The following is a 17,444-nucleotide window of genomic DNA, read 5'->3' on the forward strand; positions in this document are numbered from 1 at the left end:
AGATTATCTGTATTTCAGAAATTCTGTTTCAGTGAGTATTTCTAAGTAAGCATCATAATAACACAAAAGACTTAGTTATAAAGGTTATTTACCATAATGTAATTTCTAGTATTAACAACAACAAGAACAACAACTGGGAAAAAACTACATCTCCAATAGTACTCTGAAATAGGAGTAAGATAGGTCATGAACATAATTTATTATAATATGACAGAATTTATAAATTATTAAAAATATAGAATCATATGTCTTGAAATAAAAACATACATCATAGTTTTTAAGGATAAAAATATCTTTTTCAAATCATGTTTAAATATATTAATTTTTGTTAAAACAAGTATATTTCTATTTGGAAAATAAGAAGAATTTTTTTTTTAAAGATCTTATTTATTCACTTGAGAGGGAGGGAGAGAGAGTGAGGAGGGGGGAGAGAGAGAGAGAGAGAACCCAGGGGGGAGAGGCAGAGGGAGAGGGAGAGGCAGACTGCCTGCTGAGCAGGGAGACCTAACTAGGGGATCAGGGATCATGACCCCAGCCGAAGGCAGATGCTCAACGTACCGAGCCACCCAGGTACCCCAAGAAGAAATCTTATATACTAAAATGTTAAAGTAGTTACTTCCACCTTTAAAAGGAATTACAATACTAATGATATTTATTTCATTTTTAATTTTAAAAACTCCTATGATAGGGGCGCCTGGGTGGCACAGCGGTTAAGCGTCTGCCTCCAGCTCAGGGCGTGATCCTGGCGTTGCGGGATCGAGCCCCACGTCAGGCTCCTCCGCTATGAGCCTGCTTCTTCCTCTCCCACTCCCCCTGCTTGTGTTCCCTCTCTCGCTGGCTGTCTCTCTCTCTGTCAAATAAATAAATAAAATCTTTAAAAAAAAAAAAACTCCTATGATAAACCTGCCTCTTTTTTTTTTTTGCTATCAAGAGATTAAGGAAATAAATAATTTCACATGGAGATGAAAATATTAACAGTTAAAACAACAGCAAAATCTACACCACTTTTTAAGTTTTTAATGGACTAGAATTTTCACCTGTAGTACCATTCATTCTCATATAAGAGAACCATGATCATTTTCATTTTACAGATGGGAAAATTGAGGCTAAGAGAAAATAATGACTTCCTTAAGGTTATAAAATTTGGAAGCAACAAAGTCAGGATAGCACAGGTTTATCTGGCTCTGAAGCCCGAATCTTTCTAATATAAAACAAAGCCCCTTCATAACAAAGGGCCACTTGAAAATAAAAATTATAGGGATAATATTTCGCTGGGGATAATGACCATTTACTTGGGTTGTAAACATGGGTTTATAATTCAGCATACAGCATTTAAGCCAAACACAAGGAAAACAACTTGTAGAGCACTCATTTTCTGACATATTTAAATTTTTAAAAATCTTTAACCAGAAAACATTTAGAAGTGTTTTGACTAAAACGAAGGTAAATTATAATCACTAAAGGTGGGCTTGTTAAATTTCTGATTAGATAAAAATTTTCTTTTTGGAATTTTGAGACTCCTTAAGCAAATAAACATTATCAAAACAAATTCTGCCCACTATTGATAATGTTACTTTATCACTGTTGCTTTGGCAAAATGAGTTTAACTTCCTTTAACTTCAATTTCTTTATCTTTAAAAAAAATTATTTTTAATGTATTGTTCTACTTTACAAATGTGCCATAGGATTACATTTCGCTAACCTCTAATTTCAAATGTAAAAATTTTATTAAGCGTTTACTAATCTTTTCAGGTTGTATAGATTGCTTTGAGGTCCTGTGAAGTGTAGGTCTAAGTAAATTGAAAATATTATGTGGTTGTTCAGATACAGTGAACTTAAAAGTAGAAAAGTATTCTCTCTCCCCCTACCCCAGCAAAAAACCACTATTATTTTTGTGGGATGATGTAGAAGTATTTTTTTCATTTTAAGTTCTCCTTATGTCAATCAGAACTATGTTTTTCAATCTGTTCTGCGTTATGAAGATAGAGATAAATTATATTTAGTTGCTAGTTTTGCAATTTCTCATCTACTTTAGACTAGGAAAGGGCAAATCCTTAAAATGTAAACTCCTTGGTTTCTTCCAGTCAGTATATTTGTCTGACTATTCTAAGACTTTCTGTCATCACAATTAAAATGTCAATGGTCTGGATGTTTTCTCATAACTTTGCTGATAGTGTATTTATGATGCTCTATTCGTATTTCCTCCTTAAGTCATACTATGCTATTTCATTGAACTCCCCTGTCTGTAGAGGCCCAGAGATATTACTAACCTAATCATTTAGGCTCTATGAAAAATATTCACACACTTTTCCAAAACAGTACATTGAACAAAACTGAATTTAATAAGCAAAGCAACTAAGATACTATTTATATTTTGTAGCCTATTGCAAAATTAAGAAAGATAACTTTTCTAGGAAGTACAAATTCCCTTTTTATATGTCAACTATATTATTATAGCAACTAAATTATAACATTCAACCTAATTTAGTATTACAACCTTTTTCTGTAAATTTAAATATTCTGTTTTTTCTCTCTCTCCCTTTCTCCCTCTCTCTCTCTCTGTAGCTCTTGCTCTTGATCTTCCTTTCCCTGTTCAATGTTTCCATAAATACAGGAACTCACTTTAATAGCCTGTCTCCATAACTATTCTCAAAAATGAGAAGGTTCCTGACCTCTTACATCTAGATGTCATGTATTTACCAGATACTTCAATTATATCAAATAGTTTCATTAACTACAGTATTCTCCTCAAAAATTGTTTTCTTTATATATTTTAAATAATATATTATGAACAAAGAAAAAAATTAAAGAATTAGGACAGAAACTATCAATTTTCTGATAGGCTCAAGATAGCTTAATACAAAATGGTCAGCATTAAAAAGTATGGAATACAAAAACTGCAAATTAGAATTTGAATAAATTAAATAGAGAAGTAACAGAAGAATAAAACGAATCTTGTACATTCAAAAAATATAAACATCTTCCATTATGTTCCTGGTCTGTAGACCCTAAATTAATTACCGCAGTAGGAAATGTCCTTGGTAATTTCATTTCCCCTTTTCCCATGATCTTACCCGGTAGACAGACCCCATCAGGCTAATACAATGGCAGGCTTGAGGACAGGATCTACTACCTCTTTTCTTCCCTGTTAGTGCAGCTAACAGATATAAAACCCAGAGTGTGCCTGCTTCTGCTTTCCTTCCAGGGAGTAACAAGACTCCTACTTCACCTACTCTTGTAACCATTTTACATGAGCTTTTTCTTCATAAATATATTTATAATATATGAAGTATAATGTTACTTCACAATTTACCCCTTACCATCTAGCCCAGCATTTACTGGGAGTGCAAGTTTTTCTGTTTCTCACTCCTAACGTATGTGATTTAAGTAATTTCTTCTCTCAAAAGTCTTGCTATGTGTTTTACTTTCTAATTCAGCTTAAAAACAATGCTTCTTAGGTGCTGTGTGAAACAAAATTTACTGTACTTAAAAGCTTTTTGTTGAATAAATCATGACGGCACTGTCAGTAGCAAACCACAAGTACTGTGTAAGAAGAAACCGAATAGTCTTGAAAATTCTGCTTGGGCCAATTGTTCATGGTTATGACCAGGTGTTATATCCTTGATTTAAGCAAAACAAAATGAAACAAAACAAAACTGTTCTTTATGATTTAATTGACTCTTGTCAAGGAATGCTGGAACCCAGAGTGCTGAAAAAATGTACAAAGAAAGAAGAAAAACAAAACCTATTGTAACTAAAAATCTTACTTTGAAATTGTCATATACATTCTTAAATCTAAATTTAAAAGGCAGTATCTCCCTCTTTATTCATCGGCAGCATTGATTAGTTTGATCTGGCTTTCTACTTGGAAGTCCTTTTCTCTTTTCTGACCTTTCCTAGTAGAGAAAATGTTGAATAACCTTTGATTAGAGTGAGAAAGTCCTCTTCGAAAATTAAAGCTAATTAGAATTTTAAAATAAACTTCTTAAAAAAACCTTCTATTTAAAACAAAATAGCTAATCTCATGACAATTTGTATTAATTTATTCTTTAAACATTTGATTATAAATTGGAATTTTTATTCAAAGTAATCCGACTATTAAATACCATTTATTTAATAGTTAAATAACTACTAAATATTAACTATAAATATAACTATTAAATACTAAATTTTATATAAAGTTTAAGCTATATAAAGTTTAAACTTTATATATAATGATTATACTCATTAATAGTAAAAACTGGGTTGTATATATTCCTGGGGGAAAAAAAATGAGTCTCTTTCTTCTTAATAAAAGTAAGGATTCCATTTAGCAAACTTGAACAAATTGATTATTTTCAGCACATTTGGAACAGCCTAAGATTACCAATATTATAATTGACTCTTTTTTAGCTTTTTAGTCTTAATTTGGTCAAATAAATAGCTTAAGGTGTTTTTCTCTTTTACATAACTTCGCTCTTCCACTTACAAATCACAAAATCATGACAGAGAGTTGGAAAAAGCATGTCATAACACTGAGATCTCTCACATATGATAATAAAAGTTGTGTTCTGGTAATAAATCATTCATTAAGAGTATCTTGAGTTACTTCAATTCAGTTATTAGATCTCCTTCACAATACTTTTCCTAACATTTAAAAATTAATTTTCGCTTCTATCTTTAAGAAGTAGTTAGCTAAAATAACGATAGTAATAATATATAAACTTGCATTTGGTTTTAAACAATAATTCTATACTAGAACAAATGTCCTAATATGTGAATTCTCTCTACATAACTTCATTTGAAAGAAATTCCCCAAAGAAAGAGCTTGTACTAAATAAAAGTTGTTTTTAAAAGCTACAGGTAAGAATTATAGCATATTTCAGACCCAAGTTTTCTAAAAAGCTTTGTCATGCTTATACACGCATCATTAACCAACAGACTTCATAAAAATAAAAACCTGTTGCATGATATTTCCAAGAAGACAAGGCAAATCAGAACTAAACAAAGGTATATAATTTTATTTTGTTATACCTAACACTATAATAAACAATAGGCAGCTATCAAGTTATTTTTGTTACTTGAAAATATTTACTTGTAAGAGCTAAGAAATAAAAATCCTACTGCCACCCCCCACAAATTTTGAATCAACTGAAGTTCTATTTTTCTTAAATAAAGTAAAGGAATTAGCTAAATAGTATGTGTATTGCATAGTATTTCAAATTAGCCAGTATCATCTTAACGAGGTCTAATGGCATTATTTTAAGTTTAGTTCTTTAAAGTCTAAAGAATGTTTCTCCTCTGGAGATTTGTGGGAAAAATAATGAAACCTGGAAATGGGATAAGATCTGTATTTTTGCTTTTCTTGAGTTGGTGACTGTATAACAAATTTTGCACACCATTACTCCAAAATAACTCCCTAGAGTTTAGTATACATTTTTGCAAAGGACACAAAGTTCCACATTCACTGATGTGTTTCTTCTCTATTTACTTTCTATCTTCCTTACCTTTATTTATTTAAATTGTTGTGCTAGTATTTGTCTTTGTGAATGCACAGCTTAAAAGAGGGCATTGTAAACTTGAAAGTTGTTATAAAACATTTCCTCTAGATTAAAAAAAATTGAATTTTAAAAAGTATGTGTACTGTATATGTAAAGAAATACAACCATATTCAAGTGAAGAGCCATGAGGGATAGTTGCCTTTTTGCAAGCTGGAGGGAATTCTTAAGAAAAAATGGGGCATCTGAAAAGAAAGGTTTAGATTTCTTAGGTGCAGCTCTCTCTTGAATTGTAGCTGCTGGTATCAATATGTCCCATAGAGGGTCCCTATTCAAAACCATGACCCTCGTCTACTAACCACCCTATGGCTGTGAGCCCATGTTTTAGAATTTAACCTATGCTTGTCTCTCTACATCATGAAGTTTAACTTTTCCTATTCATGGTTCCCCTGAAAGCAAAATAACAATAAAGTTGAGGAACACTGATTGAGGGAAACAATATACCACTGATCTTTATCTATGCTGAGTAGCAAAAAGTAACACTTTAAGCATAAATCCAGGGTGTTTTCATTGGTTACAAAACTTACTAGAATTAAAGATTATGATAGATGTAACATCATCAACATTTTTAAGTGAAAATACAAAAGGAATATGTGTGTGCGCAGAATACACACACATAAGTATTTGAAAAATATTCTCTGGTGTGCTACACTATTATTAATATTTTAATATTTTGTTATATTCACCTTACATCATTTAGTCAACCTAACTATTAAAAGGCAGCTTAACTGTTGAATTTCCTTAAAGAAGTACTTTAATAGCTCTCAGCAATCCTGGCTTTCAATATTTATAAAATCAAATGGACATACTTTTTTTCCCTACATATGACTATAATATTTCACAAGCATCTCTGTGACTACTTCATACACATAAGAATGGAGAATATTTAAACCTAACTAGGTTATCCTATTTAAAAAAGGATACATGTTTATTTCAATAAAAGAATAATGTTTGTAAATGGGAATTTACAAGGAGTGCCTAGCCTGCTGAGAATCAATATTTGTAGGTCCAACATTACTTACAATGTCTTTTTTTTTTTTTTTGCCCATAAGATAAATTTGAAGTATTTGCATACCATTTTTTGGTGTTAAGGTCAATAGTTTCTCTTTATATAAACATACTGCTCTAGAAATACTTTAAAATAACATGAGCTACTTATGAATAGGAAATAGGAGTAATTATGTACAAGGATTCATCTTTCTGGTGTTCATCTTAAATGACAGGTATACTCATAACAGTTCCTAAGATAGTAGCTAAGAACACATAGTTGGAATCAAAGATTTGTCAAGGGAATAAATAAATGGATGTGCAGAATTTTGATTTTCTAGTATATATGAAGAAAAAATCTAAACTTTTCATTGTATCATAAAGATTCAGTCTTAGATTAACTTAGTTTAACAGTCTTATTTTTTTTACATGATCGTTAAATAAAACTACTAAGACCCCATATTTGAAATATTACCAGATTGAGACAAACATCTGCTGTGTATAATCTGAAGTAGATAATTCCAATGTTCACATTATAAGTGTAGTAATACCTAATGTGCCCTTTTCTCTTAGTGCTCAAATCCGGTTCTCCAATATTACCCATCTTAGTGGCGATGTTTTTTGTTTCTTTCTCTTGGTATGGTAGGCTTTCTTCCTATCTTTTCTGATACCCAGATTCATCAAACACTAATTGCTTTTTCCTTATTCCATTTACTCATTAAATTCTATATACAAAACTTCTTTTTATTCTTTAATGCTTTGTTTTCTTTTTGTCTCTTCTCTTTCATTCCCCCTAGATAAGGCTCTGTCCAGTGGAAATGTAATGTGGGCCACATAATTATTTAAAGTTTTCTACTAGCCACTTTAAAAACATAAAAAAAGAAACTGGTAAAAAATAAGTTTTAATAAAATATTTTACTTATTTAACTCAAATATTTTATTTAATGAAAATAGAATCATTTCAACATGTAATCAAAATTTTTAAAATATTGAGATGTTTTATATTCCTTTTCTGTGCTAAATCTTCAATATTCAGTATGTTTTTATGCTTAGAGCACATCTTAATTCAGACTATTGATATTTTAAGTGTTCAGTAGTCACATGTGCCTAATGGTTACCATATTGGATAGCATAGCCCTAGATCATCACAAACAAATTGACCAAAATGGTGGTCTTGCCAAGTAGAGTGATGGCAAAGTGGTGAATAGCAGTCTATAGCTCTTAGAAAGCATTATGGTTATTGGTCTTAATCTTAAGTAACAATCCTAGCACAATAATAGTTTCTGTTCTTGCTAACATACATAAAAAGGACTGTTAGTATTTTTAAAATGATATCTGAAAAAAAATGAGGTACTGAGTACAATCTCAATATAACATGTTCTGTAACATAAATTAGCTTATCCATAGAAGTCACCTTAATACATGTAAAACATTCTGGCATGTTAATGTTTTGTTCCACTAAAAACAGTAGCTAAAAGCAAAGTACACAGGAAGCTGCTGGGGGTGACGGTATTGTACACGGTGACCAGTGACCATGCACAAAACATGCATTTTTTTTCTCAGCTCAGTCTCAGGCTCTGTCTTGAAAATGCTTACTGCAGAATTTTCCAGTTTTTGTGCCTTTTGCTCTTACCTCTGTATTTAGAAGCATCAAAGGTTTCTTATATCCTCCTCCAACCAAACTAAGACTTTTATAAAAGCCAACTCTTTTATTTACTATGATATTTCCTTATATTTTTTGGAAATTAGATGCATCTTTTTACAATTTTTCTTTTATTTAAATTCAATTAATTAACATATAGTGTATTATTAGTTTCAGACATAGATTTCAGTGATTCATCAGTTGCATATAGCACCTAGTGCTCATTACATCAAATGTCCCCCTTAATGCCCATCACTCAGTTACCCCATCCTCCCACCCACCTCCTCTCCAGCAATCCTCAGTTTGCTTCCTATAGTGAAGAGTCTCTTATGGTTTTTCTCTCTCTCTGATTTTGTCTTATTTTATTTTCCCCTCCCTTCCCCTATGATCCTCTATTTTATTTCTTAAATTCTGCATTAGTAAAATCATATAATTGTCTTTCTCTGATTGACTTATTTCTCTTAACATAATACCCTCTAGTTCCATCCATGTCATTGCAAATGGTAAGATTTCATTTTTTGATGGCTGAGTAATATTCCATTGTATATATATATATACACCACATCTTCCTTATCCATTCATCTGTCGATAAACATCTAGGCTCTTTCCATAGTTTGGCTGCTGTGGACATTGCTGCTGTAAACATTGGGGTGCATGTGCTCCTTCAGATCACTACATTTGTATCTTTGGGGTAAATACCTAGCAGTGCAATTGCTGGGTCATAGGGTAGCTCTATTTTCAACTTTTTGAGAACCTCCATACTGTTTACCATCTTGCATTCCCACCAACAGTGTAAGAGGGTTCCCTTTCTCCATATCTCGCCAACATTTGTCATTTCCCAACTTGTTAATTTTAGCCATTCTGACTGGTGTGAGATTGGTATCTTATTGTGGTTTTGATTTGTATTTCCCTAATGCTGAGTGATGTTGAGCATTTTTTCATGTGTCTGTTGGCCATTTGTATGTCTTCTTTGGAGAAATGTCTGTTCATGTCTTCTGCCCATTTCTTGACTGGGTTATTTATTTTTTTGGGTGTTGAGTTTGATAAGTTCTTTATAGATCTTAGATACTAGCCCTTTATCTGATAAGACATTTGCAAATATCTTCTCCCTTTCTGTTGGTTGGTTTTTGGTTTTGTGGACAGTTTCCTTTGCTGGTCAAAAGCTTTTTATCTTGATGAAATTCCAAGAGATCATTTTTGCTTTTGTTTTTCTTGCCTTTGGAGACAGGTCTAGCAAGAAGTTGCTTTAAAACCGTGCTGATGTTTTTATTATGATTTGTATATGTGTGTCCATGTGTGTTCTGGTTAGAGATCTGTATTGATTTGAGTGGTGTCTTCCAACCCTATTTTCCCAAGAGACCTGTTATTTTTAGCCCACAATTTGCAAAACACTTCACTGCCACCTTATATAAAAAGAAAGATGTGGAAAAAAGAAAGGAAAAAAAAGAAACACGTGTATCATATTATACCAGGAATGCCTGAATCTATAAATAAATTTTAAGTGTGCTATTTTTACTCCAAGTATTTATGTTCTAATGTCTGGTCTTATTTTGTCAAACCCAGTGTCTTAGTTTGCAAAATGAGAGATCTGGGCCAGAACTGTTCTTTTCCAGTTTTTGAGATCTTTCTTCATGCAAAATCATACATGATACCCCCATAATTAGAATCATAATTAGATATCTTCAGGACTGATTAATATACTAAAATGCAAATCTACCCACCAGCCCACCAAAATTCTCATGAAACGACAGGAAAAAATATTACTAAAAAACCTCCTGGTAAAACAAGAACAGTGACAGCATGGGAAGGACGAAACAATTGCAAGGGGATTGTGGAGCTCCTAGATAAGATGTCAAAAGATATTTAAAATAGGAGGGACTTGGAACATTGATTTGACAGCTTTATAAAAAACAAGACAATTTCCTAAGGAATGATGAGCTTTCAAAATTAGCTCAAGGAGTGATGTATAAAAGTAAGAAAACAATGAGCAGTGTGGAGTGTAAAGTTAGTTTTCGGCAAATTGCACCAAACCTTCAGGGACTAGAGATTTTCCAATTAAGTAAACTATTCCAGGACAGAGAAAAGGTATATGCAGTTTACAAGGCTGGCCTAATTGTGATGCCTAAAACAAATAAAGGTAATAAAATGTTAAAATTATAGGCCTATCTAAATTTTGATATATGCAAAAAAAACTTAAAAAACTGCAAATTAAATCTGCTAGTGGGACAAATCTACACAAAAATGTAAAGATAATTATACATTAGGAAAATCTATCAGTGAAATCAGTATATTAACACAATTCAAGAAAAAAAAAATGATCTCAATATGATGCCACCCGATAGATACAGAAAACCTCTCTGATAAAATTTGAAATTTATTTATAATTTTTTAAAACCATTAACAAAATAGAACACAAAAAGTACACAGCAGGAATACACAGCAAATATCATATCCAACTGTTAATCATTTGAGGTATTTCCTATAAGCAAGAAAATGATAAGGGTGTCTACTATCATTACTACTATTCAGGAGTGTTCCAGACAACAGGAAGCAAAAGTATTGGGAAGCAATAGATAAAAGTGTAATTATTTTAAAAGAATATAATTTTCAACTTATCCAAAATAATCAACTGAAAAACCATTAGATATTACAGCAGGATTCCACAAGCTAAGTCAACACATAAAATCAATTAATAAATATGAAAAAAACCCTCTGACTTATAATAGAACAGAATCTATAAAATATCTTGCAAAAAGCATAATATGTGTAGTGATGACCTGAAAGAAAACTAACACTTTACTCAAGGGCATAAAAGAGAATTAGAGTGCATGTAAAAATATACTTATCCTTGAAAAGAAGATTCAATATTATAAAAATACCAATTCTTCTTACATAATCCCATAAATTAAATATAAGTCAACACTATATTAGCATTTTCTCCTTAGCAGTGGCACACTAATTCTAAAATTGTTCTGGAAGAGAAACTGTGCAAAAATAGATACTATAATTTTTTTAAATGGTGACTTTCATTTCCACACTTCAAAATATGCTAGAAAATTATATAACTGAAGCAATTTGGTATTGGCACAGGAATAGATGTATAGATTAATGGAATATTTAGAGTCCAGAAACAGATCAGATATTTATGAAAGCTGGTCATGTGATAAATATAATAGGTCAGAGATGAAAAGATGTCCTCATTAAAGATGTTCCAGAAAGTTGCCCTTATGTAGGAAAAATGTCCAAAATTGGAGTTATACGTCATTCTTTACTTAACAAATGCATTCCAGATAGATTGTATATAAGGACATAAGTATAAAGAACAAAAAAGAAAGTGTTGCTATGAGAAAAATTAAGTTGAATTCTTTATAGATAATTGATAAAGAGGAATCATTAAAAACTAGTACTGCTGGATTAAATGTGGAAGAAACAACTTTAAAAGATTAGAGCAATAATTATAAAAATCTAAACCAATTTTTTATTCAGGTTGTTCTTCAATTCCAAGTATATGCTCTTTATAAAGAAGGTGGAACTAGAAGTTAGAGATAATTACTTACAAGTTTAGTTTATGCCATAAAGAATCAATAAAGGTGTAATCAACAGACCTGCATCCTATATCAAAGGCTTTCTGTACTATGATACCAAAACTTAGGCGATTGAGAGTCTATTTACATACTTTTAGTTAAAAATAAAATGTTCTAAGACATCTTTTTTATAATTCCAGTCTCTACCTTTGTTTTATTTACACTTTTCTCGATCTCATCAGTTAAGTGATAAGAGAATATGGAACTAAAATTCAAAATGGTCTCTAATTGGGCAATTGGAGGGCAATGGGAGAGAAATGAACTGAAGTCATATTTAGGCTCTAAGGCTTATTTGAGAGTGTGATATACACAGTGCTTAAATTGAGGTTACAATGGAAAAGTCTTGATACATGTTATTTAAAAATTACGTAACCATTGGAAGATTAAAACTATATTTATCTCACAAGCATCTAAAGATAAAGAAGAGATTCAAAGAAGTCTCAATCTCAACAAATGAAGGAAAACAATAAAAAAATTATAGTTAATATAAACCAATGGTAACAAAGCAGAAGGCACTGCCTATGAGTGAGATACTTTAAATTTTCTGATTATAAAGCAGTCTCAGAGAATGAGTTAAAAAACATTTAACTATGGGCTAGAGATACAGCTAAAATAAAATGATTTCATTTTTAACAGAAATATATATGTACTTGGCCACTTATTCTGGCTTATGAAAGAAGTGCCATAAACTCTGAGTAATTGTTATTCTGGAAAAGGGAAAGAGGAGAATTTTTTTATCTGTTTTGTTTTTTACAGTTTACTGCAATTCAAACGTTTTCCATGAGACCACATTCCCATAAGATAACTTAAAAAAAAATGGAAAGATGAGTTATAGGGGAAAAAGGAGACTTGCAAAATCTGATAATTATCCAAAATCTGATAATTACTCAGATCTTGCCATACACACATACACATACCCAGAGTGAGGCAAAGATAAGGGAAGAATTAGATCCTACTTTTAGAAAGGGGTAGAATTGGCAGATTAAGTAAATGAAAATATAGGCTGTCCAGTTAAATTTGAATTTCAAAGTTTTAAATTATATATCAAATATTACATGACACATACCTATACTAAAAAAATTACTCACTATTATCCGAAATTAGTATTTATCAGCTATCTTCTATTTTATCTGGAAGCCCTAGTAAGGGGTATACATGCATACAGGTGGGTGAAGAAAAAAAAGTTATTTCAAGAAAGCAATAACCATATCTGAGGCTGAAGTCACTAGACTGGGGTCCGTTGTCCGGACTTCAACACACTGAGGAATGGAAATACTGATAGCAAGGTGGGCCACTACTTTTAAGCTGGTTCCCAGGATAGGAATAAGAAAACAGGACTCTAAGCGTGGAAAGAGGATTTGGTGGTGGGGGATGAAAGGAGAGGAACTTGAATCCATGTGAGAATATGAAGAATGTCCTTGGAGCAGAACTTGGGTGATGAGGAAGGCAGGAGCTCAAGTAATACACATGCCATGCCTTATGTTTAGACTAGAGGTAGTAATAACTCAAGGAGCAATATAGAACTCCTGGAGAGCACTGGGACAGAAATCTAATAGGGGGAAGGGGCATAGGGTGTAGAACACATGTTGTGAATACTAACATTCACCATTTTGACAAGTGGATAGGTGTTTTCTTAAAAAAATAACAATTGTCAAAATAAGAACATTTACAGAAAATTTAGTAGCTATCAACAGAGTAATGCTTTATTTTCCTGCCATTGTTGAGAATAAGTGGTCCCAAATATTTAGTGAATTTTCCAGATAAATTAATATATCACCTTAACGGCCTCAAACGTTTTAACATGTTATTTTTTTCTTCTGAAGCCCTTCATATATTTAATTAAGATCCTTAAACAAAGTACATTAACAAATTCATCCTTTTTAATGACTCTTACAGAGGGAGAGAAGGGAGGAAGGAAGGAAGGAAGGAAGGAAGGAAGGAAGGAAGGAAGGAAGGAAGGAAGGAAGGGAGGGAGGGAGGGAGGGAGGGAGGAAGGAAGGGAGGGAGGGAGGGAGGAAGGGAGGAGGAAAGTAAGTAGGAAGGGAGGAAGGGAGGAAGAAAGAAAAATTATGCCGTTAGAAATTTCTGAAATATGTAGGGATATTTTTTTCTGTTTAATCTGCTCATCAACACTTTGATGTAGATATTAATAATATCAATTTTAAAAAATGTATATTGAGTTTCAGATAGTTTAATTGGCCTGCCTGTCATGGAGCTAGTAAATCTGTCTCTAAAGCCTATGACATTTCCACCTCACTGCTCCACTTCCTTGATACAGTGGTCCCCACATATTCTTTGTGGCATCAGTTAGACCTCCCAGAAGCATGTTGTCCTCACCTTTGAGATGGCTAGATAAAACTAACTCTGAATATGCAGAATATTCTTTATTATAATTTATGTCCATTCTAAAGGTATCTAATCATTTTCTAAATTGATGTACTTGAAAAATAATTGTAATATCTTAATAACTATAATATTTTAAATTGTCATTTAAAAATGAATATGAGGATATATTTTTAAATAAATATATAAAACTAAGGCTATATATAAAAATTTACCAGACTAAATTCCAAAAAAAAAAAGAAAAGAAAAGAAACGAAGTCAATGAAGTCAGAGAGGAAAACATACACTTTGGGGCATTATGGGAGGAAATAACTATATTCATTTTCTTTCTCCTTTAGTGATTACTCTTTGGGGAGCCACAAAATATTTCAGAAAGATAAATCTGTTATTCAACTTAATCTGCAGAAAAATGGGGAAGTTCCAGGAAAGTTATCTCGAAAGGTAAGATTTTCTTAGCATTGGTTTTAATTTGCAAGCTAATCATTTTAAGGACAATATTCTTGTCTTTATGGATTGTTGACAATTTGGAATTACATAGCTTAATGAATACATGTTCATTTAAGTATATTTACCTAAACATAATAAAATATTTATCTAAATGCCTGTTAATGATTTAGACTGAAGCAATCACATGAACACATTACTGCAACCTTAGCATAATAGCAAATCAATTGGTCTCTTGGAAAAATCATTTATGAGAAACTTATTAAGATTATTACATTCATACTATCCATGAAGCCACTAGGAAGTGAACAGAACAAAAAATGTGAAGGGGAAACTACTGAAGAAAGAAAAATAACACAACTCTCATTCTATTTGAAGACTGTTTATGTCAGTGTCAACACAGTTTAAATCAGGACAGATTAATATTCATAATATATATAATAAAACAACCTCAAAAGGGATTACTGTGCTTTAAAGACACAATTTCATGCTGTTAGATATGAATTTTATTCCCTATATGATGTCTTGTGTTATTTCAAACCCAAATTGCACAGTAAGCAATGAACTTTGATATTTTGGCAGCTTTCTCTGTAGAATCTTCCAATTACCTGCTTTAAGCAAAAATCCCATCACCCTGTCATTTACATCTGATAGCAGATTTCCAGTGCATGACTCTTTTTTTTTTCTAGTCTGAGGTGTTTCATCATAAAAAGTGTCAGGTGGTGCATTAGGTTGCAATATATCTACGTGGAATATAACATAATGAGGCCAAAAGAGAGTTGTTTAGAAAAATCTTTTGGAACAGGTACTCAGCTCAGCCAGTGTTGACAGCTCCAGGGCTATGCATCTGAAATCTCCACAGAGAAACATTATAAAGTACAACTAATACTCTCAGTATTAATATATCCTAAGAGTCTTCAAATTGTCCTCAATGTTTTGGAAAAAGCTGAAATCATCACGTTTCATTTCAACACAGGGGAAGAAGAGAAAACGTCTGATTAGAATTTCTATTCTCCCTGAGAACTTTCATGTTGCTGAAAAATAACTTACTTCATTGGTAGTAATTCACAAATCCCTAGCATTTCAATTTCATGTAAATTAAGGTTTATATTTAAATACATTTAACACCACTACTCGGATACAATGTGTACTGACATATATTTTATGTCTGAGAATTAACATTTCTATTAATCTTCACAATAATTCTATGCGAGAAATACTACTAAAAAATAATGAAACTGAATCACAGGGAGCTCCATGACTTTCCCCAGATCATATTCATGGGACTAGTAAGTAAGCAGAAGAGGTTGGGTTTGAATCCAGTCAGTCTCCACAGCCCATATTTTTTGCTATCAATTTATATGACAAGCACACTTAGGATTTAGATGTGACTGAATGCAAAAGGTTTAGATGTGACTTTCAGCACAATTGGTAAAATTATATATATATATAAACATATATTAACATAAATATATATTTTGATTTTTAGAGAAAGAATGAGTAGGGGAGGGGAAGAAGGAGAGGAAGAGAGAGAATCTTAAAAAGGCTCCACTCCCAGCACTGAGCCTAATGTGGGGCTTGATCTCAAGACCCTGAGATCATGACTTGAGCCGAAATCAAGAGTCAGGCATTTAACTGACTGAGCCACCCAGGTGCCCCTTGTTTTGTTTTCCACAGGTATTTCACTTACCCCAAAGTCTGCGACATCATAGGTGTTTACATGTATTAACTCACAACAGCTCAAGAGCAAAAAAAAGGGATAGTTACTATTATTTTCCTTTTTAAAATGAAAGTACTGAAAATTCAAACCAGTAACTGAATGGCCTAAAGTTTCACAGCTAGTAAATAAGGGAGATGGGATTTGAGAAAATCTAGCCTGGTGACAGGTCTCCCTATAACATAAAGCCAACCAATTAAGTATCTTTGGGGTGTTGTCATATGTTTTTGGGACAAGCATATAGTCACTTCTGGGTGTAAAGTGTATAATTGTCACTAGAAACACCTGTTTTTCGATGTGTCATTTGGATCATAGCAGGAATTAAGTTACATGGTTGCCTTTTTTAAGCTTCAACTCACAAACTTTACTTCCTACAGTGAGTATCACCATCTCTTGGCTAATTCAACAATTTACAGGTAAAGAGTATAAATGCTTTTTCTCATCCACAACTTTTCCTAGCACTAACACTGCTATTTAAAAATAGATAATATGCTTGATGACACAGATTTATATATATAGTCTTCATTCATTCAAAATATTAGCTATTAAACTGTTGTGTACTAGGCCCTACTCTAATGTTAGTTAGAGTGCTGAACAAAATCAACGAGATCCCAGTCTTCATAGGGCTTAGTGTCCAGGAGATTCAATCTGCTCTGACTAGCAATTAAAGAGTAGTGGTGGCCTCCATATAGACTATCAGAAAGGCATTCCATGTCTCTATCTCCCCAGATCCTGGTTCTTGAAGGATTTTTTTTTTAGCATCATATTTCCAAAGAGAAGATATTACGTTTTATTAAAATCTATAAGGATTTACTTTCAGATACCATGCTAAGTACATTACATATATGATCTAAAAATAATTAATTCAATAAATATTTATTAAATAAATTTACATGCCATATTTAATACTTGCCTTTGAGAATCTCATATATGAAGAAATAGGTTAGTGAACCTACTTAAAATTCAGAATTATGACTTAGAAAACATGTATACACAGATTGATACTTACTTGTTCACTGAACAAATGATAATTGAGCACCTACTTATACCAGGCACTCTTCTAAACACTGGAGATACAGCAACAAACAAGACATCTCATTACTTATTCTAGAATGCAGAGTTCTCATCCTAGTAAAGAAGATATGCAATAAACAAATATACATTTAAAAGTCTGATAGACTTAGGGGCGC

The 17,444-nt window shown here is 32.2% G+C and overlaps 1 protein-coding gene across 3 annotated transcripts in view; it reads left to right on the forward strand.

The window, feature by feature from the left end:
• PIK3C2G (phosphatidylinositol-4-phosphate 3-kinase catalytic subunit type 2 gamma) overlaps positions 1–17,444 on the forward strand; it is a 354,209-nt gene that overhangs the window by 46,559 nt on the left and 290,206 nt on the right. For all 3 annotated transcript variants that reach the window (XM_087855664.1, XM_045781381.2, XM_045781382.2), the window contains exon 6: positions 14,432–14,534. In XM_087855664.1, coding sequence (XP_087711790.1) covers positions 14,432–14,534 — 103 coding nt within the window. The remainder of the gene's footprint in view (positions 1–14,431; positions 14,535–17,444) is intronic.

The sequence above is a fragment of the Ursus americanus genome, chromosome 25 (genome assembly GCF_024610735.1).
Source record: "Ursus americanus isolate L20-20 chromosome 25, mUrsAme1.1.p, whole genome shotgun sequence".
NCBI classification, from domain to species: Eukaryota; Metazoa; Chordata; class Mammalia; order Carnivora; family Ursidae; genus Ursus; species Ursus americanus.